At 41.1% G+C, this 22213-nt stretch overlaps 2 protein-coding genes and 1 pseudogene across 3 annotated transcripts; all 3 read left to right on the forward strand.

Moving 5' to 3' along the window:
* The first annotated feature begins 75 nt into the window (after positions 1-75).
* LOC115675706 (uncharacterized) lies at positions 76-723 on the forward strand. Its single transcript, XM_030598455.2, has one exon. The coding sequence runs from the start codon at positions 76-78 to the stop codon at positions 721-723; it is 648 nt and encodes a 215-aa protein (XP_030454315.2).
* Positions 724-10207: 9484 nt separating this feature from the next.
* Positions 10208-12553, forward strand: LOC130139760 ((+)-piperitol/(+)-sesamin synthase CYP81Q2-like; annotated as a pseudogene).
* Positions 12554-14688: 2135 nt separating this feature from the next.
* Positions 14689-18444, forward strand: LOC115675708 (MFP1 attachment factor 1-like). 2 transcript variants are annotated; one of them, XM_056316859.1, is made up of 2 exons: positions 14689-15216; positions 18430-18444. In XM_056316859.1, exon 1 carries the CDS (start codon positions 14727-14729, stop codon positions 15213-15215), a length of 489 nt encoding a protein of 162 aa, XP_056172834.1. In that variant the 5' UTR covers positions 14689-14726; the 3' UTR covers position 15216; positions 18430-18444. The 2 variants fall into 2 exon arrangements, with proteins under 2 accessions (XP_056172834.1, XP_030454318.2); XM_030598458.2 differs by lacking the exon at positions 18430-18444 and adding an exon at positions 17804-18205.
* The last annotated feature ends 3769 nt before the right edge of the window (positions 18445-22213 follow it).

Here is a 22213-nt window from a genome sequence, read left to right on the forward strand (position 1 = left end):
TTATGTTTTTTTTTTAAAAGGTACTAAAATACGGCTGAGACGCGTTCTATTATACGCACCCGTCGCCAAGTAAGGATGGAAAACGAGGACACTCGTACCCGCGTTATTACCATTGAGAATCAGATGGAGCAAATGATGGCGCTCTTAACTGATCTTGCAAACCAAGTAAAGAACCTCACACCTGTGGCTCCTGCTGCTGCAGCTTCTACTCCTAATGCGCCTGCTAATGCACCGATGATAGATCCTGCCGACAAAGGACCTGCTGAAGAGGTCCCCGTTAATGCTATTCCCACCGTCATTGGTTTGGAAGCTCCACCTAAGGAGTCGCCTGTTGTTCATATGGATGAAGAGAGTGTGAGACGTCTCGCAAAATTGGAAGAACGCCTGTGCATGTTGCAAGGTTACCAACTCCAAGGCTTTGATAAGCTGTCGCCGTTTACAAAAGTGAAAGTCCCTGATTTTTACAAGGAACCCAAATTTTCAAGGAAGTACAATGGAACTGGGTGCCCTAAGACCCACTTGAAATATTATTTGAATAAGATGGCTCGTTACTCCGATAATACTCTGCTGTTGATCAACAATTTTCAAGATAGCTTGGCTGATTCCGCCTTAACATGGTTCATCGAGTTGGATTTGGAGAAAATTTGCACCTGGGAAGACCTCGCAGATGAATTCCTCCAACAATACAAGTTTAATACTGAAATTGCTCCAACCCGTGAATAGTTGGTCCGGGTTGATAAAAGGAGAAATGAAACTTTTAGAGCGTATGCCCAAAGGTGGAGAACTATGGCGTCCCAAGTTAAACCTCCGCTGTCCGAGAAAGAGATCATGCAACTGGTTCTTCGAGCTCTGCCTCGAGAATACTTCGAGAAGATGTTTAATAACACTTGTATCAATTTCCCCGCAATGGTTGAACCGGGAGAACGTATCGAAGGAATCATGCGAGAGGGACGATTATCCGAGATAACGACTCGCAGATTTATCCCAAAGAAGGATAATGAGCCAATGGTAGAGGTTGCTTATATTCAAAATTCTAATACTCAAAAGCAATTAAACACACCAGTTCAAAGGTCCGCTATGGAAGCAGGGGGCTCTTCCCGAAATTTTGATCGAAAAGGGAAAGCTCCACAAAGACAATTCACTTCGTTGCCAAGACCTATGTCTCAGTTGCTGCCGATGTTGATTGAACAAAGACTCGTAGCAACAGAAATCCCGAGAGACAACCCACCAAAGTTTGCTGGGCTTGATTTAGCAAAATCTTGCGTGTACCACATGGGTGAGAAGGGCCATGATGTGGACAATTGTTATACTCTCAAGATCAAGATTCAGAACCTACTGGATAAGAAGATCTTGTCATTTAAAGATGCCACACCAAATGTTCAACAAAATCCACTCCCCAATCATACCGAAACCGTTAATGTGATATTTGGAGACGAGATTGAGAAACCTTTCTTGTTCGACATGGTGAAGATGGAAGAGCTATTGACAGTAGCTAGATGTCAACCGAAAGAAGGAAATGTCTCCCGAGAGGAGAAAATGTATTGCCTAGCCAAGATGGCTGCTTTAGGCATAATCTAGCCATTTCAAGGAAAGAAACCCGAAAGGTCCATCGAGACCACTGTAATCGATTTGTCATCCGAAAATTTCTCTTACAAGTTCTTAGGCGAAGTCTCATGCTCTAAGCCGAACGAAGATGGATACGAGTTAGACGTTGACGAACCTTGGAGTGACACATATTTCGATAGTTATTTGGAATGTGAGAGCAAGAATGCCCGTCGAGGTTGTGAATTTATGAAGAAGGCCCACGAGAAAGACTTAAAAGACATTGTTCCGACTGAATGGAACGACGAAGATAATAGAGAAGTTCTTTCCGATGCTGATTCGGAATTTGAATGCCATACCTCCTACTGGGATCGAGAGTTCGTTAGGAAGGCAATCGAAAAGGATGAAATTGTTGATGCTCTCGGGCAGCCGAGTGGTAAATATGACTTCATGGTAAAATACACTCCTCCTCCAAGCGCTTTTATCGACCCTAAGACTATCGTCCCAAGTGGATGGGGGCCCGAATTTGAAGATGATGGCATGGTAGCCATGATTGATCCTGTTGTGATTGAATTGAATGCTACTTGTGAAATCCAAGCGCATGTTGTGGAACCTGTGGTTATAGATTTAATGGCTGATGGCTTCAAGGATATAAAGATCTCCAATGAGGACTTTGAGCCTGTTGTGATCGAGCTACCACCGAAGAAAGATAAGAATTTGAAGGCAAGAACACCCCATGTTTATGACTCCAAGGCAGTTCCTTGGAATTATGAGTCTAATGAGATAGACGCTGTTACTCGGTTAGGCCGATGTTTTCCATCTCGTGAAGGTGTCGAGAAAAAGGCTGTAACCGAAGAGAAGGCGGAGCAACTCCTCAAAACCCTCAAAACGAGTGAAGCAGAAGTGATCGAGCAGTTAAGAAAAATGCCGGCTCAAATCTCGTTACTTGAACTATTCAAGTCTTTTGAGAGACATAGGAATGCTCTCTTAAAAATTCTTAATGAAGTACATGTACCCGAGACAATCGGAGAGGTACAGTTGGAAGAGTTTGTAGGTTCTATCCTTCTTAAGGATCAAATTTCCTTTTCCGAAAAGGACTTGCCGCTAGAAGGGCGAACGCACTCTAAAGCATTATACATCTCTGTTCGACACTTCGATACAAGGATATCGAGAGTACTCATTGATAACGGTTCAGCTCTCAATATCTGTCCATTAGCAACCTTGCGCCATCTAGGTGTGGGTATGGATAATGTTCGTTCTTCTAACACTCCAGTCAGAGCCTTTGATGGCATAAAGAAGGAAGCTCTAGGAGAAATTGACCTACAGCTGATGATTGGTCCAGTCATGTTCACTCAGAAATTTCAAGTGCTCGACATCCCAAGTAACTTCAGCTTGTTGCTGGGACGACTTTGGATTCACGCTGCGGGTGTTATACCCTCAAGTCTACATCAGATGATTCGCTTTGTCGTGTGTGGCAAGATTATAACTGTCCATTGCGAGAAGGATACCGAAACCTTCAACAATACTGCAATTCCCTATGTGGAGCCAGAAGTAAAAGGGGAATCAAGCTACCATTCATTCGAGTTAGTGTCAGTAGCTCATGTGCCCACAGGTATCGTCATAAGAAAGCCTCACTATTTAAAGGCGGCCCTTATGTCTAGCAAAGTGTTGATCGAGCATGGATTCACTATTGGCAAAGGATTGGGAAAGCTGTCCCAAGGCATCCTCACACCCATTGAGGTGACTAAGAGAAGGAAACGAGAAGGCTTAGGTTACCAAGGCGATCAACAAGATCAAGGTAATCAGAAAGTCCCGAACATCAAAGAAAAGAGTTATCGACGTGTGCTCCCTCCTCCGTTGAAAGATTTCTTCCCTGGACCGCCGAAGTTGCTCCAAGATGAAGAAGTAGATATCTATGGTATCGTCGACCTATTTGAAGAGAGTTCTGCGGGTGCCATTTCCGAAAGCTTTGAGGATGATCCACCGACCAATCCCGCTGTGTAAGGGATGTTTCCATGTTCTACTTTGTTTTCAATTGTAATCCATATAATTCTCCCCTGTGAGGGACTTTCATTTGTTCATTTCATATGTTGTAATAATTCGGATCACGAGCTTTGGATCCAAAACACTATATAGCATTTACTGCATATCAATAAAAGCATTCTCATGTTTTGTTAATAGATGTGTGAAAGTATGCCAAACCAGCCCTATGATGATGCTTTGAGGCCTGGGCTTTTGCACGATCTATAGTTTTCAAAACAATCCGTTGGAACAAGGATGTCCAATGATATGAGGACGAGTTCCCCATGAAATTTTTGAAAACCTGGAATTCGAAAAGTTTTTTCATCACATCTGCATGCATTACATTTCTTATCTTCATATACTAACCATTTTTTGTTGCATCTCAGGCATAACACTTTGCATAATCATGATAGTCATATGCATGGCTTGGATTCGTGTCCAAAAAACTCTTGCGAACCCGATTATTCTGATCCCGAAAATGAAGAAGATTCCAAGGTTATTAAAAAAGAATGGATCCGACATGAAGAATCCAAACCTCCCACGGAAGAACAAACTGTCATTATAAATTTGGGTGATTTTGAAAATCCCAAAGAAACAAAAATTGGGGCAAGTCTCTCTCAAACAAATGCTGATCGACTGATCGAACTCTTGAAAAAGTACCGGGATATCTTTGCTTGGTCTTATGCTGATATGCCGGGTCTGGACCCCAATATTGTAGAACACACATTACCTCTCGATCCTGCCATTCCGCCAAAGAAACAGAAGCTTAGGAGGACGAAGCCAGAATTATCCAAGAAGATTGAGGAAGAAGTCATGAAACTGTTAAAAGTTGATTTCATTGAAGTTACTCATTATGCCGACTGGATTGCTAATATTGTCCCAGTCATGAAGAAGGATGGGCGAGTTCGGGTATGTGTCGATTACCGTAACTTGAACAAAGCAAGTCCCAAAGATGATTTTCCATTACCACATATTGACGTCTTGGTCGACAGCACGGCAGGATTCGAATTATTTTCCTTCATGGATGGTTTCTCTGGCTATAACCAAATCCAAATGAAAGAAGAAGATAAGACTAAAACATCTTTTATCACCCCATGGGGAACATTCTGTTACAAGGTTATATCCTTCGGCTTGAAGAACGCGGGGGCAACTTACCAAAGGGCTATGGTGACACTATTTCATGACATGATGCATAAAGAGATTGAAGTTTACGTCGACGACATGATTGCTAAATCACGACAAGGTGAAGACCACATTGAAGTCTTGAGGAAACTGTTTAGTCAACTTTGAAAATTCTAGCTAAGGCTTAACCCCGCTAAATGCGTGTTTGGGGCAAAGTTTGGAAAGCTCCTTGGATTTATGGTTAGAAATAAGGGCATCGAGATTGATCCCCTGAAGGTGAAGGCCATTTGCAATTTGAAACCCCCCTCTACTGTCAAGGAGGTCCGAAGCTTGTTGGGAAGATTGAATTATGTAGCAAGATTTATTTCCCAGTTATCTGAAACAGCCAAGCCATTCTTCAAGCTATTGAAAAAGAATGCAAAGTTGAATAGAACGAACATTGTCAGAAATCCTTTGAACAATTGAAGCAGTATCTTTCACAACCACCAGTTTTAGTACTGCCTACTTAAGGTATACCTTTGATCTTGTATCTCACCATTCACGATGAGTCTTTGGGAGCTATGTTAGCGCAGAAAAGACCGGAGGATGGAATGGAACGCGCTATTTACTACCTCAGCAAGAAGTTTACCTCTGGTGAAGCTCGATACCCTGAAGTTGAGAAAACATGTGTAGCCTTAATTTGGGTATTACACAGATTATGACAATACACTCTTCACCATCGTATCCTGCTTGTGAATGAAAATGATCCTATCAAGTATCTTTTGGAAAAGCCTGCACTGGTTGGAAGGCTTGCCAAATGGCAAATATTGCTCTCTGAATTTGATATCCAGAGCATGTCTCAGAAGTCTGTCAAAGGGCGAGCCATAGCTGACATGTGAGCTGAAAGTCCCTTAAAATCGGACGACTGGGATGAAATTGATGAAAGAATCCATTTGGTATCACATGACAAGTGGACCATGTATTTTGATGGAGCTGTTAACCTCTCCGGTTCTGGCATTGGAGCAGTCCTGATATCCCCAGCGGGTCAGCATTATCCAGTAGCTGCAAAGTTGGTATTTCCTTGTACCAATAACATTTCAGAATATGAAGCTTGTATACTTGGTCTCCAATTAGCCATCGATATGAAGGTTAAAAGATTACAAGTTTATGGTGATTTCGCGCTTATCATTCTCCAAACAGGAGGTGAATGGCAAACTCGTGATTCAAAACTGATTCCTTACCATGAGTATCTTAAAGATTTGGTGGAAGAATTCGAAAATATCTCATTTGATTATTTGCCAAGATCTCAGAATCAATTTGCTGATGCCTTGGCAACGTTATCCTCAATGTTACAAGTAACCAATGGTTTGAATATTGATCCTTTGCAAATCGATGTTTTAAAAGAGCCTGCGTATTGCATGGTTATAGAAGAGGAACTCGATGGTCAACCATGGTACTATGACATTATGAATTACCTTCAAGAAGGAAAATTTCCCCAAGGAAGTCGAGCTACTGATCGGAAATACTTGACTAAGTTAGCTTCCAAATTCTTTCTCAGCGAAGGTGCTTTATATAAAAGATCTTTTGATTCGGTCCTGTTGAAGTGCGTAGACACCAAAGAGGCCAATTTATTAATGAAAGAGATACATGAAGGAGAATGTGGTCCTCATATGAACGGCCATCTTCTAACAAGAAAGATTATGAGGCTAGGTTACTACTGGTTAACCATGGAAGCCGATTGTATTCAACATGTTAGATGTTGCCATCAATGTCAAGTTTATGGAAATAAAATCAATGCTCCTCCAAATGAATTACATCAAATGTCCGAGGCATGGCCTTTCTCAATGGGGCATTGACATTATCGGACCAATTAATCCTAAGGCATCAAATGGACACCGTTTCATTCTAGTAGCTATCGATTACTTTACCAAATGGATCGAAGCCAATTCTTATGCCCACGTCACTGCGAAAAGTGTGGTAAAATTCATTCATCGAGACATTATCGCTCGATATGGGGTTCCAGAAGCAATTATCACTGATAACGGGTCAAACCTGAATAACAAAGTAGTGGATGAGCTACTTAACAAGTTTCACATTCGCCACTTGAATTCTTCTCCTTACCGCCCACAAATGAATGGAGCTGTGGAGGCGGCAAACAAGAACATAAAGAAGATTCTGTCCAAGACGGCAGAAAATTACCGAGATTGGCATGATCGATTGCCGTACGCGTTAATGGCTTACCAAACTTCTATTCGCACTTCGACTGGGGCAACACCATTCTCATTAGTGTATGGAATGGAAGCAGTTTTACCTGTGGAAGTGGAAATTCCTTCATTAAGGGTACTTTCGCAAGTAAAGCTTTCTAAAGTAGAATGGATTCAACAAAAATTTGAACAGCTTAACATGATTGATGAAAAAAGGGTAAAAGCTCTGTGCCATGGACAAAACTACCAAAAGCGAGTGGCTAAGCCATTCAACCGTAAGGTTCGACCCAGGCATTTTGAGGTCGATGACCTGGTTTTGAGGAAAGTCCTACCCATCATTCCAGATCGTGGGAAGTTCACCCCTAATTATGAACGACCGTATGTCATCAAGAAGGTGTTACCTGGCGGAGCATTGATTCTTGTAGAAATAGATGGCAGAGAGTTGCCAAAACCTGTAAATGCTGATGCTGTCAAGAAATATTTTCCCTGAATAAAAAACCTTTGAGCTGCTTTTGGATTGAACCCAAGTCACTTTAGGACATTTGCATCATGCATCTCATGCGTACATAGCATTTTTGCATATTTGTTCATTTTGCAGATACTTAGCTATTCCCCAAGGAGGCTATTCCAAACCCCAAGGAGTCAACCTCGAGAAAGCGGCTACATAAAATCAATCTTCTCCCTAGAGCTTAGGAAGTAGATCCTATTTGTGAGGACCTTTTTTGTTTAAAAAGTTTTTCAAGTTTGAGATCTTAAAAAAAAAATCCCAGAGGAGTGAGCGAATCATTATTCTTAAAATCATTTCCAATCGTTTTGGTCTATCAAAATTTCCCACAGACGGGAGATTTAACCAAATGATCCTTTGAAAAAACAAAAAAATGGGGATTTCTCAAAAATGCCGAATGGAAATGCCTAGGATGATAAAAGGCAAACCTTTGATCAAACACGTCCCTATACACATTTTGAGAAAATTGAGCGAAAAAAAAAACCATGTCCTAGGACGTAGGGTTCGTTCACATTGAATACATGGATTGAAATGATAAAAGACATTTCATTTCTCTATCCTAAACACTCATTTTATCCTTTGCTAGCCACTTTGAGCCAAATAGGGAGAATTTTCAAAATACCCCTGTCAAGAACCACCCCACATTGGGGCAAGTTAAGAAGTTGTGGTTGATCATTTTTTGAGCAAAAAGATTAAGAAAGATTTTATTGTTTTCACTTGCATCAACCTTCTTGGGGTAATTTCAGGTGGATCTTTATGCAAGCTCGAAACATCCTAAAGTGAAGAAGAGCATTATTTTCCTCTACCCAAACACAGTTATCCCTTGCTTAACCAAATTGAGCCTTAAGCATGTTCATTTCAAAGCCCAAAATGTTGATTATCTCCCTACATTGGGGCAATGCATATGATTTACCAAGAAAATTTGGAAAAATTGGTGAATATGTATAGAGTGTCTCGAGAGTCCAAAGAGCTCAAAAGATAAATATTAGGGGGCATGAAAAAGCAGTGTGCCTGGTAAAAGCAAGGCCGATGCCCATGAAAAAGAAAATGTATCAAAAGCAAAAGCAAAAGAATAAAGCAACATGATAATGATGAAAACGAAATTCCCATTGCAAAAGATGCTTAGAAAGAGCAAAGCTCTTATGTTGCAAGAAAAATGGACTCTCGAGACAATTTGATTTTCAAGAGTCAAATGATGTCAAATTTGGATGATTTGGTAATGATGCCAAGATAATCATCATTTCTCTTTCAAACCCCTTCTACAAAATTTCAAGCCTTTTGAGCCTAATCCGAACCGACATTACAACCCTCTCCGAAGTCTCTTCCGATTGGGATGGTTTGAGTTGACATAAAGGTTTCACAAAGAAGCTACCGCTAGAGGGAGTGGAAGTAATCCTATCTTGTCTTAACTTCAAGGTTCTTGACTTGTAAACCCGCTGAAGATGTTGGTGGTATATTTCTTTTCTTGGCCTTAAAACAGAAACCCTTTGTGTAAGCCCATGACCAAGCCTATATTACGGTCCTTTTGAAAGACCTTTCTGATCAATCAATTTGTATTCAATGTGAACGTTTTCGAAAACCTTTGGCATAGGTTCGTGAGGCATCACCAGTGAGAATTGAATAGCTTTCCCACATCAATGGATGGGAATCAAAGCCTTTATGAAAGCCAATGCGAAAGACCTTTTTGATTAGGTTATTTCTAATTTGGCATTTTTTACCTAACCTCTTTAGATGGATATTCAAAGATCATTTTGTTAAAATTTCCTCTTAAGGAAATCAGTGTCCTTTACCAAAATGTGAATAATTCCGTTTGATTTGTCGTTAAACAATCTCGGAACTTCTTTCAAAATATTTTTCCCCAGTGGATCGGTTTTTGGTCAGCCTAAACCATACCCCTCATTTTTTATTTTTGGTCAGCCTAAACCATACCATTCATTTTTGGTTTTTGGTTATCCTAAACCATGCATCGCTTTCAGTTTTCATACCATCCCTTTGGTTTTTAAACCTTGTCTTAGGTTCTAGGTCATCCTTAAACCTTGTTCTTTGGTTCCTGGTCATCCTTAAACCTTACTTTAGGTTCTAGGTCATCCTTAAACCTTATTCTTTGGTTCTTGGTAATCCTTAAATCTTACTTTAGGTTCTAGGTCATCCTTAAACCTTGTCCTTAGGTTCTAAGTCATCCTTAAACTTTGTCCTTTGGTTCTCGGTTATCCTTAAACCTTGTCTTAGGTTTCTGGTCGTCCTTAAACCTTACCGTAGGTTATAGGTTATCCTTAAACCTTGTCTTAGATTCCTGGTCATCCTTAAACCTTACCTTAGGTTCTAGGTTATCCTTAAACCTTGTCTTAGGTTCCTGGTCATCCTTAAACCTTACCTTAGGTTCTAGGTTATCCTTAAACCTTGTCCTTTGGTTCTCGGTCATCCTTAAATCTTGTCATTAGGTTTTTGGTTATCCTTAAACCATAGCTTTCCTACAAAACCCCTTCTTTTTCTTTCTTCCTTTATTCCACCATATGAGAGAGAGAAGAGAAAAACACATGAATGAGTTGACAATCCAAATGGTCAATGGTAAGTGCTTCAGGTAAGACTCTGATCAAATGTCTTTGTCTTTAGTTTCTTTTATTTCCCAAGTGGAGTCGACTAAAAATTTGCAGGTGCCAATTAGTCTTTGAGCGGAACCTCTTCGAACTCCCACTCAAAGAGGGGCAGCTGTTGACACCTAATTTTTAGCTGACGCGTCATTAAAAGCAGAAAATTCGAGATTATGATTTCTAATCGCGACGAAACCCGTTTCTTGAACAAAAAGTGCGGCAGAGAGGTGGAGAGCAAGACAATGATCGATACCATGCTGTCGGAGGGCTACTCGGACGACATCATCAAAGGCCAAATCCTAGTATGTGTATAGCACATGTTCTGTTCACATCACTCATGCATGTTTCAGAGTTTTGTGAGACAGGTCTTTTAGTGCTCTCCAATGAGAAATGATTAAATGACGAACAATAATTTAATTTACTGCGAAATTAATAATATGTTATGAATTACAAAAACTAAATAACAAATAATTATAAATTATTGAAGGATCCACTCCTTCAAGTTCACCAAAATAAGAATAACAATGGTGAGAACATATCCGGAAAGAAAGGAAATGAGAGATGAGGGAGCAAATGGACAAAAATATGACTTCTTCCCAAACAAGGCATTTTCTATGACCTTTAGGTTTGAATGATGGTTTAAAACAGAGAAAGAAGAGAGTGGCCAAAATGAAATTACTTCCATCATGTGTGAGGTAATTGATTTAGGTCAAGTTCTACTTTTCTTTCTTGAATTTACGCATGTTTTTCAACTCCGATCGATTCAAGCTGAATACCGGTCGAACCATACCGAAGCATGTCGTCTCGAAAACTGTCACCATTGACAAGACAAACCACCGTAGAAAATCACTTCTACATCTACATGATGCATGAAACAGATAAATTTTGCACTTACACATGAACAAGACCATAAGAGCGGCCAATTATTGATACCGACTTAAAGCGAACATTTTCCTTTGCATTTTCCTCTTTACGTCTGAACCCGATGGTTCTTCAATTTCGAAAACCAGTTTCATCTCTCTTTGAAACCAACGAACATACTTAGGGCCTGTTTAGTAACTTGCTAAATAATAAAAATTTATGTTCTTTTGTTCATAGAATCAGTTTGGGAGCAGAAATCCGTTTGTTAAATTTTTTGTACTGGACACAATTTTGCAAATAATTGTTCCCAGAATTAGTTTTGGAACAGAATTAAGAAGCACAAAAAAGTAGCTTCTTGATTCTGGAACAATTTTTCCATTTCTGATTCTTCTTGATTTTCTTCTTTTTTTTTGGTTTATTGTCGTTCTTCGGCCTGTCGCCCGCCACCCGCCGGTGACCGGCTAGGGCCGACGAAGGCATCGCGGCCCAAGCGACCTGGGCAACGGCGGCTCGCTACCGCGACGGCGAGGCCTCACCCAGCCAAGGCGAGGCTGACCTCGCCGTCGCCACCCAGGCGATGGACTTGGGTGGCGACGGCGAGGTCGACCTTGCCGTCGCGACCGACGAGGCCGGCGGAGAGGGTGGCGACGAGGGCCGTGATGTCCTCACCGGCCCTGGCCTATGGCCGATCGCGGGCGCCGGCGACCGGCCTTGGCTAAGGAAGGGAAGAGAAAGAAAGAAAAAAGAAAAAAAAGAAAGAAATATTAAAAAATTCAAAATATTATTAAAATATTATTAATAAAATGAAATTTTGTGTAGTTACCAAACGCATTTATGTTCTTTTTCTATTCTAAGAATAGAAATTTTGAGCAGTTGCTAAACACCTTCAAATGCTTATAAATTATTTCCGGGCACAGAATTAAAAAGAATCATTTCTGAGCAAAATCTATTCCCAAGCACAGAATGGCTGCCTTGCGTAGCCTTAGCAAATTACTTAACCATATTCCGCGGCAATCGATGTTAGCTGCGGGCACGGACACGTCCTCGGTGACATTAGAATGGGCCATGTCCCTCCTACTCAACCATCTGGACGTCCTGAAGAAAGTTCAAGCAGAAGTAGACGGCGTCATTGGTCGAGACCGTCTAGCTGACAAAGCAAACATCCAAAAGCTGCCTTGCCTTCAAAACATCATCAACAAAGCGCTATGATTGTTTCCGCCGACGCCACTCCTAGTGCCTCACGAGTCCTCTGAGGAGTGCACGATTGGCAGATTCAACGTGCCTGGAGGCACCGTGATCCTAGTAAATGCGTGGGCAATTCAGAGAGACCCAAAAGTGTGGAACGATCCAACAAGTTTTAAACTAGGGAGATACGAGGGATTGGAAGGGCATCATAGGTGGACGGCTGTTGCCGTTTGGCATGGGGAGGAGGAGGTGTCCCGATGCTAGCCTTGCCAATAGAGTGGTAGGTTTGGCTCTGGCGGCGCTTATTCAATGCTTGGAGTGGGAACGAGTCGGCGAAGAGTCGGTGGACTTGTCGGAAGGGACGGGACTCACAATGCCCAAGAGACAGCCATTGGAGGCTATGTGCAAAGTGCGCCAATGCATGATTGGTAATGTTCTTGCATAGCTTTGAGAAGGTCGTTCTCCAGTGAATTTATTTTGGTCATGTTCAACCGCCACAATGCTTGTGAACTAATGTGTAATAACAAAGTAAGTTGGTATGAATGGAAGGGAGAAAAAAACACAAAGTAGAGTGGAATGAAATAAGAATTCTAATTCATGTCTAATGATAATGTGTTAAAGGAAAGAAAAAGAAGATGGGATGTGTAATGTATTAATGAAATGCCCATTCACATGGACTTTCATTAGGTCTTTGAACGGACTAAGAATACTTTGGACGATTATTATTGTAAGATGATATGTATGTTTGAAGAAAGGACCTGCCATTAACTAAAGTTGCAATATGATTTTCATCTCCTTGGTATACTAGGGATTTCGAGGTTTGATTGACATCTCCTCTGGACATCATATCGGTCCCTAGGCAAATCCAATGTCATGGGGTTAGAGGTTGTTGTGTAAGTACAAAGATTTGGCGGTTGCAAAGAAAACACATTGGTTTGAGAGAGAGAGAGAGAGCGCCTTAGTATACTCCAAATTTCGAGGCCGTCAAGGAAAGAGATAGATTTACAATTGGTGTCGTCGTGATGGTAACGCAAGCATGATAGAGCTAACGAAGCTAGAGAGAGAGAGCAATGCTAGGCAGCGATGTCGACCATAGTGGCCGATGGCAACAGGTGGTGGCTACTGGTGGTGGTGGACGGTGGCTCTGCATAGGACCTAGAATGGGTGAGTTGCTTGGAGTGAGTTGCTCATACCTGATAGTTCGAGTCCGACTCTTATAATCGGTACATATCCTGCTCCTTGGTGGAATAGTTGCTGCTAGTTTCTAGGCGTCTCCTCCTAGGTTTCTTTGCTAGGTGCGACTTCCTTTCTCATCCTCTCTGTTAACAATTCCACTAAAGATGGAAAGCTTTTCTTGGAAACATCTCGTTCGGCTTTGTCTTTCCTAACTTGCCATAACCCCCGTTTTCGCTTTCACTTTCGCTTTCCCATGGCGGATCGGTCTGGATGATCACTTTATGAAATTCCCGAAGCTTTATTAGTCACCCAATGAGAACTTAGTTGCTTTCTGGAGAGAGTTCATTAAACTTGGTTTGCTTGGTTGCTTAGTTTATGTAATTTGCACTTTTTTCATTCAACTGCACATGTAACTGTGCACACTTACATGAAATATTATTTACTTGGTGTGTGACGAACTTTTTAAGGATTATATTAATGAGGGCCCCGGGCATACTTGTTAAGCAACCAATTAAGAAAATTTTATAGTGTTTAATGTGTCGATTGCTTTCTGTTATGCACGATCAGTGCCTTGAAAATTAAATTATTATAAATAAAGTATACTTGATGAGTGCCTACCGTGACTCTTATTTTAAAATGGATCTTGACCATTTAACTTGATGACTCTCAAATGAAGTTCATGTGGAACAATGCGGACCGTTTAAAAGCATTTCAACACTATGTGGCAGTCATTGAATACTTTGCTTGTTGGTAAGCAACATCATGGATCAGTATATGCCCTGGGTGGGGAAATTCTATGATCCAGTCTAGCAATTTACAGAACCGGTCCGATTTGTCATGTTCACCATTGTGGAGAAAAATTTCAAACGTCGAATAACTTTAAAAAGATAGTAGCTTATGAACATTTAAGGAAATAATTGACTATAAAACTGTCAATGTTACTAGTGATTAAGAAAGATAATGACATGTGAGGACTATTGCCCACTGATAGGGTCTTTTAGTTCACAAACTGTAAAGAATTGTTACGATCATAAAGGTAGGTTCCTAAGAATAGGAAAAGACATTTACGATGAATTCAAGATTATTGTGATTTTTCGTAGAAAGCTATTCAGGCTTGCATGTTCAACCTTACGAGACTTTAAGGTTAATAATTACATGCAGAAGACGGTTACTAACTTTTCATTGACAAGAACTTGTAAAGAAATTGCCATTATTAAGGGCAACTACTAAATATAGCTACAGTCACTTATAACAATCTGAATTACTTCTCTAATTGAATGCTAACATTTTCATGTTACAAACTCTATGAATAAATTTATCATTATAAACGGATGTTACTAGTTCCAAGTGCAAATAAATTACGACTAGTACATATAAGTTACGATCGATAGAGCAAAATGGCGTTAACATTTTCGTGTTACGAACTCTATAAATAAATTATCGTCGCGAAGTTATATTACTTAGTTACGAGCGTAAATCCCCTGCTTACTCTCCTGCTCTACTCGTTTCGCGTACTCGTCCTTTCCCTGCTCTTCTCCCATGTCTGAATCGGAAGAAGTTGTGGCTCCGCCGGCGCCGCCGCCGCCGCCGCCTCCTCCACCAGAACAGGATTCGCCGCCGCCTCTACAAATAGAAGCGCCTCCCGAAGAGCCCGACCCCGACACCGCGTTTCGCCTCTGGCCCCCGACCCGGACCACGCGCGACGCGATCGTCTCGCGCCTCGTGGAGACGCTGTCCGCTCCGTCGGCGCTCTCCGCTCGCTACGGCACCCTGCCCCGGGACGAGGCGGCGCCCGTCGCCCGCGCCATCGAGCAGGAGGAGTACGCCGCCGCCGCCGCCGCCGCCTCCGCCGACGACGACGGTGCGGACGTCCTCCAGGCGTACGCCAGGGCTATCGCCCGGCGCATGCTGGATTCCCTCCAGCCGCGCACCGCCCGCGACCGCGGCTCCTTCCCGCCGAAGACCCCCGAGGTGCTGGACGTCTCCCCTTCTTTCGATTCCGGGGTCGAAAGGTCGTCGTCGTTTTGAGGTGGGGTGTTCTCTTTTTGGTCGCGCCTTCCCTTTAGATGACAAGCTCGGGGTTTTGAGGTAGTACAGTGAAGTAGTATGTCTGATAGGATAACATGTGTTGCTGTTTGTCGTGGATTTGTGCATAACATCTTTTACCCTTTGCTCGAGGAGTATTGTTGATCTCGTATGTGTTGTAATTAGGGCAACTTGGACGTCTGAAAGCCTCTCGGTTGTTGATTTGCTATGAGGAAAGGCTCTCTTTTGTGCTAGATTGTACTTTATGTTTGGTTCTGATAGCACTTCCAATTCACAGGGAATTCTTTGGCCCTCTGTTTTGATAAATTTTCCTGCTTAAATTTGGGCTACGGAACTGTTTCTTAGGGGTCGTAGTCATCAGATTACCCTAGATTTTCAAAGTGTGCATTGTAATGTGATACCTTGCAATGCGAATGTGTAGCGTGGCTACGTACCCCGTAACTACGAGAACCATCCCTTGAGGGCCAGGGACATAGAAGGGGCCCTTATGAACTTAAGTCTGATCTGTCTTCTCCATGCAAGCTTTTCTGTTGAAAATAGGATGTGGACCCGTTGATCACTAGCTGTACATACCGTGAAGAATACAGGCATTATCTTGAATGTAAACATGTGTGTCCAAATGAGGAAATTAATTTGATCGAATTTGGTGGAAGTTTGAGCAATGGTTATCACTAATGAAGGTCAATTGGCAAAATCAATCAACACCCTTTTTGACCGCTTTCTGGTGCAGCTCTGCTCATGGTTTTAAGCCTCTAACCCCTTTGCTTCATGTTGCCTTTCTTCTTATTTTGGGCTTGAGGTGGCTTGCTTTGGCTGTTTTCTATTAGGTTATGGTGATTGTTAAAACTTGAAAGTAATAACTGCCAATGGTTATCACTAATGAAGGTCAAGTGGCAAAATTAAATCAAACCCCTTATCCACAATTTTCTGGTGCAGCTTGGCTCATGGTTTTCAGCTTCTGAGCCCTTCACTTCATGTTCCGTCTCTTCTTATTTTGGGCTTTTGGTGGCTTGTTTTGGCTACGGTGACTTAAAACTTGAAAGTAAGAAGTACCAGTCAACTTTTAGTTGGCACTGAAATTGGCTTAGCATTTATCAATTAAGCGAAGCTCCTAAATGCTATCACACATGTTTTAAAAGCTGATATACCAGTTGCTGCTGGAAGCACTTTGATGCACTCAGTCGGATTATTTTGATCCCCCTCATTTTTCCAAAACTAGTCGTCTTGAAGTCGATCGATACAGGCCTATTGGAATCTTCTATTTACCTGCTACTTTTTCTTTGATTTGTTATTTGACGGGTCCTATCCTCTGCGGGGATGCAGCGGCAGATGGCAGTGTGAATAAATGTCTTGTTGCCTGTCCTAGTGTGAAATAGTAGTAATAAGAATAGAGATCTTAAGCTGTTTTTTCTTCACCATATAGATAGATATCCCAGGGCTCAACCCCAGACAGGCGGTGGAAACTATGGAGGACTATTTTAATCCTTACCAACTTGATCTTGTCACCCCTGGATCCGATGGTGCTGAGTGGAAGGGCCATCGCTCAAGGCATTTTGGTCCTTGGTTTGTTCCACCATTTTACCTAATGAACCTAATGGTCCGAAGTCAAACATCAAACCCTCTGTTAAGTGCAGTAATGCATGCTGTTGAGGTATCCTATCCATTAAACTTATCAAATAAACTTCTCATTTTTGTATTGTTTCTGAAGGGATATAAACTGTCGGGGAAACGTAGCTCAGTTGGTAGAGTGGTGCAAGTGCATGTGCCTCAGTAAAAGAATTTTTTTCATTTAAGAACCCTCCTCTCCATTGTATTGCAAAAATGGAAGCTAGCCTTGGGTCACTGACCTCAAAGTCCAGTCCATCAATGATTCCCTCAATATCCATAAACAAACAGTTTCGTAGATGACCAAAAGGCAGGATGATTCTGCGAATGCCTAAACTACTATTTATTTGCAATTGTCTTCATCTTAAATCTGCGCTCAGGCTTATTAAAGTATCTAAACTGAAAAATCAGAACATTGTAAGAGCATCCGAGTCTGATTGTGAAGCCGGAGTTGAAGCTTAGCAGATGCCTCTATCTTTAAACATTTGCACCAAAGAATACCTTCTCGTGATATGACCACATTGAATTACGAATTTGAGTACAGGGTGGAAGGATAACTGGAAATACTTTTCTTTCAGTATAGCAATCACTTATTTTAGCAGTGTAGTTTTCTATATGCGGGGCTCCTAGGAAGTTATTGTCCGTACTTTGGGTGCATTAGCTGATATTATGGACTAGCCTTTATGTTTTGTCGTGTTCAATTTTTCAAGCATGGGAATGTTTTTCCTTTCCACCACTGAAATTAAGAGCAAACCAAGTTGAGTTATGCCTTTATGAGGCGCAATATGAAGCCAAGAGGATCCTTCTTTTTTGACTTGAGATTTGGCGCATAGGAATTTAATCTGTATTGCTTCGCACATATTTGGTCAGATTAGTTTCCTTCTGCACCTTGCTAGTTGCTATTGCCGTTGGTGGTAACCCAGTTAGATCATCTTAAGATTGACTTAGCAGCATCTGCACTAGAGGAACTTTGCAGCATGATGGATGGGCAAAGGATTTTTAGGATCTGCAACATGTGTCGGGGTTGAGACTCGGAGCATAGTTGAACAGAAGTAAACTACCCGGCCTACTAGACGCCAGACACCACCATTTCAGTGTACCTTCTGCTTTAAATCGATAAGCTATTGGCAGCTTTCTTAGCTAAGCGGACAGCCTATTGTCGAGCCGCCAGTCATCTTTCATTCCCCTTCTGTGTTTTTTTTTGGTTGAATCCACTTCTGTGTTGCTTTTTCTAGTTTCTACCAGATAATGTCTAGGCATCAGATGGTGATATCTTTTGGTTCTACATCTAGTTACAAGAACTTGTTCGATGTGAATAGGCTCTGTTCAGTGTTCAATGTTCAATGATTCAAACCCTTTTGCGTCCATCATACGTACTTCCCACAAGGTTGGCCGGGAGTGCAATTTGTTTTCGACCTTCTAAGAAGATTTGAAAATTCAAATCTACCTATATGTCCCGCATGAGTATATTAAATTGCACTTTCACTAAATTATCAACTAGTCAGCTGATTTTGGCGATTTTTGCAAGGATTCCCTTCAAAGTTCCTTGGCCATATTAATTACAAATGGATCTCTCTATCCAACTTGGCAGGACTCACGGACAATTTTCATTAGCAGATCTTTGTCATACCCAAGAGCAAGATGAAAGCAATTTAAGCGAAGTTCTTGCCTCATGACTGGCAACAGAAACTCGCCACGTACTTGAACCATGATAGGTTCTGGTTAAGGTCTCAACTGAGATGAACGAGAACTGTTCCCAAAGTATCACGGCCGTGCGATCAATCTGCCGATCGCAACCCAATCTACCAAACTTGCAATTTTTTTTGCTAATATGGTCTTCGAGTTAGTAATTTGTGCTATCAAGTTCTAGGTTCGGGCAAACTCTATGCTTATCGATTGAAAAGGAAGAGAGAGATCTCCCGAGCCTGTGACAAAAATTCACGGGCTCAAAGAAATAATGATACGCAATCTTTCAACAATCGATTGAACTCCCATTTCGTCAACCTTGGAGTACTTCCACCGTCTCCTTCCCCCATATCTTTAGTCCCTCCAACAGCTAGCACTCGGTTTTAGCATGTGAACGAGGTGTATAAATATCAATCGTTTCTGTGGAGGACACAAATCACCAAAGAGAAGCTGCAACCATGAAGCATCAATGGCGTCGTTTCATGTCCTGCGCAATATTGCTCGGCATGGCCTTGCTTCTCCTCTCACGTCGAGGCATGGTGGCGTCGAGGCATCTTGATGCCAACGAGATGTCCCTGACCCGGTCCTCGCTTCCCATGTTCAAGGCAGCTCAAGCTTATTCCGGCCCCAGCAATAGAGGAATTGGCCACTAGAAGAATAATAGGTCGGGTCCATTGAAGACCCGCCTACGCCAAATTGTTTGTTTTGTTTAATAATCTGATCATATGGTGTTATCTGATACTTTGCAAATTGCAAAGTTGTTGTTTTACCGCTGTTTCATTTAGATAAATAGAGCAGGGTTCGAATCTTGGCGAGTGCGAAACACTTCTTTTTATCAATTGAAAAGAAAAAAAAAAGGCAAATATATCAGATTTCTTGTGGGAGAAAAATAAATCCTCGATTACTGCTAAAAGGAAAGCAAATTTGAGGGGCCCAACAAGCATTTTATGTTATGTCAAATTCATGTTATGTTAATCGTTCTACGGTGTTTATATCGTGTCTGAATCCAGTCTCATCGTATGTCTTTATCTTTATCTTTTCTTTCTTTAGTGGACAAAAAGAAAAATCCAAATATGGTGAATTATTTTTGTCACGACTCGTGGGCCTTTACTTTTTGGCTCCGACGCAAGAAATAGTATTTTTTATTTGTTGAGATTAAACGACGAAAATCGTATGGTCAAGCAATAGAAACACTCATCGTGCCAAAACATAGGCCACGAAATTTATCTACGCGAGGGAGAATATAAAAAGGTCAGAAGGGTTTTGAACCGGATGAAAGATCCGGTTCAATATAAAAGCGAGTATGGTAACGCCAAAAACATCCTTGTCGTCATCGATCCTCGAAAAGTTTGCTTGTAATCTTCCCATCAAAACAAGACACTTTGGCTAACCATAAGATGAAATGAACGTGGATTTAGTCCCAACCGCTTAATTTGCGCTCTCATCTTTATTCAATCTTTCGCCGTTTTGTACTCTCTAACCTTTTGAGCACTTTTCTTTTGTTGTCTCCCCTCCTCAACGCATGTCCCCAAAATTTTGTGATGGGCTATATTAATTAGGGTTCTTAGGCTCCAGTGCTATGTTTGAAGAGAATTTTGGTAGAAAAAATAAAAGGAAAAAATGACGTCAAAAATGTGGTAATTTTCGTACAACACTCACTTGAATGTTAACTAGAAATCGGAAAGTGGTGGTGAAGAAAGTGTGAATTTGGTAATAACTTTATGTCAGATGATTTGACACGTGCTATTTTTGAATGAGAAGGGAGGCTAAATGCGAAGGTTGCCTCAACCCTTTAAACCGGGCTATCCTAGCATGCCAATAGCAACTTACGCGACGAGAACCGATAAAAGAGATCGTTTGCCACGGAACCGTCGTCTTTGAATAGGCTTGGTCAATCTAGCAAGCGATTGTTATCGATTAATCAAAACAAGCATCAGGAATCGGATTCGCCATATGCAACTCTTATATCACATGAAGCACGTGCATTTCTAATTCTTAGGGTGTTTAGTTATTAGGATAACAAGAATAGCTATCTAAATTAGATTCAACTTCGTCAATAAGTACCTCCACCGTGATGAACTACATCTTGGAATAGACGCATGAACAGATAAGATGAGTAATGTATTGGGAAAAAATGAAAATTAAAAGGGTTAATACCACAAAAAAAATTTCAAATTGATACATTTGTGACAAATATACCATAAACTAATTTTTTGACTATTGAAACCCCAAACTGCTACACTTGTGATAAATTCACCCAAAATTAATTTTTTGACCACTAAAAACTTCAAACTTGTACATTTGTGACAAATTTACCCTTCATTAAATTAAATTAATACAAAAAAAATCACAAACTAGTACACCCAAGACAAACGAAAGATAAAAACCTCAAACTGGTACATTCGTCAATTGCAATGTGTTATTTAACTAAGTAATTTGATAATAAAATTTAACGGAGAATAACAGAGGGTAAATTTATACAGATGTATTAATTTGAGATTTTTTATGATCAAAAAATTAATTTAAAATAAATGTATCATAAATATATCAATTTAAGGCTTTTCGTGATAATAATTACGTTAAAAACGTTTCAAGTGAGAATTTCTAATACAAAAAAATCAGCTGCGTCCCTGCCGCAATTTAAGCATTCAGTCATGTCAAATCAGAAACTTTATTATGCCTCCGACAAAAACAGTTAAAAAGAAAAGTCGCTTTGTGCAGCTACTGCTCGAGAGAATCTTCACGAGTTTCGATCGCAAACCCTCGTGCTCCCAACATCACTGGGGCGTTATCACACTATTTGGAGTGACTTCCTTTTTTTTTCGTTCGAAGAGAAATCAAGAGTTAATTCCACCTCCAATCCTTCATTTCATGCCAAATGCCCAATTATTACTAATATGTGCGATCAAACTTTTTAACTTGGGTTTGGGTAATCAAAATTATTAATCATGCACCAATTTGTAATTACGGTTCCGTCGTATTTGCTTGCTCATGCATGGGCAAGTGCCAAACGTTCTCGATAATACGGATGTGTCGACGACGTGGTATGCCACATTAGTGAGAATAGTAGGGAGGGGGCAAGGAGAAATGGGGTGGCACCGCCATCTCTTCGTCGCTAGTTTAGAGTCAATGGGCTCTCGCCTAGCAAACATATGCAAAGGCCACAAAAGTACTTCAATGACCTGTTATGGCGGGGGCGGATCTTTGCTGTGTTAGCAATGCAATGTGATCGAAATAATGGATCGCTAATAACATGTAATGGAAGAATCGGATCTCACCAATTGAGTAAGTTAGAGAACTTAGCTACACAAAAAAAAAAAAAAAAAAAAACTTAGGAACCCAATTGAACATGTGATGGGAATTAGGGGTATTAAAAGCATGTTGGCCCAAAAAAATTGTTATATTGTTAGATCACCAAAGTGCTCGGCCGATGACATGGAGGAGGACGACGAGAGAGTCGGGAGCAAAACAATTGTTACAAGTTCTATGTAGCCTCGTCATGATGAATCCTATGTGTATCGGTGATGAGTATACGACGCAATATTGGTGATGAGTATATGACGCCGCTTGAGTAGTAAAGTCTTGTGTTATGAACACAGAAGCAAGTAAAGAGTAAATGTGTTGAGCCACCAAGGAAGTAATAACACCCAAAGAGGCCAGAGCGATGCCTATATGAAAATGAATCGAAT

This window comes from Syzygium oleosum, unplaced genomic scaffold (assembly GCF_021117445.2).
Source record: "Syzygium oleosum isolate NSW1041296 unplaced genomic scaffold, Sole_v2.1 Sole_v2.13, whole genome shotgun sequence".
Classification (NCBI taxonomy): domain Eukaryota; kingdom Viridiplantae; phylum Streptophyta; class Magnoliopsida; order Myrtales; family Myrtaceae; genus Syzygium; species Syzygium oleosum.

Bases quoted from the DNA above. Each gene is read 5' to 3' on its own strand.
- LOC115675706 (XM_030598455.2), top strand. From the start codon at position 76: ATGGAAAACGAGGACACTCGTACCCGCGTTATTACCATTGAGAATCAG.
- LOC115675708 (XM_056316859.1), top strand. From the start codon at position 14,727: ATGTCTGAATCGGAAGAAGTTGTGGCTCCGCCGGCGCCGCCGCCGCCG.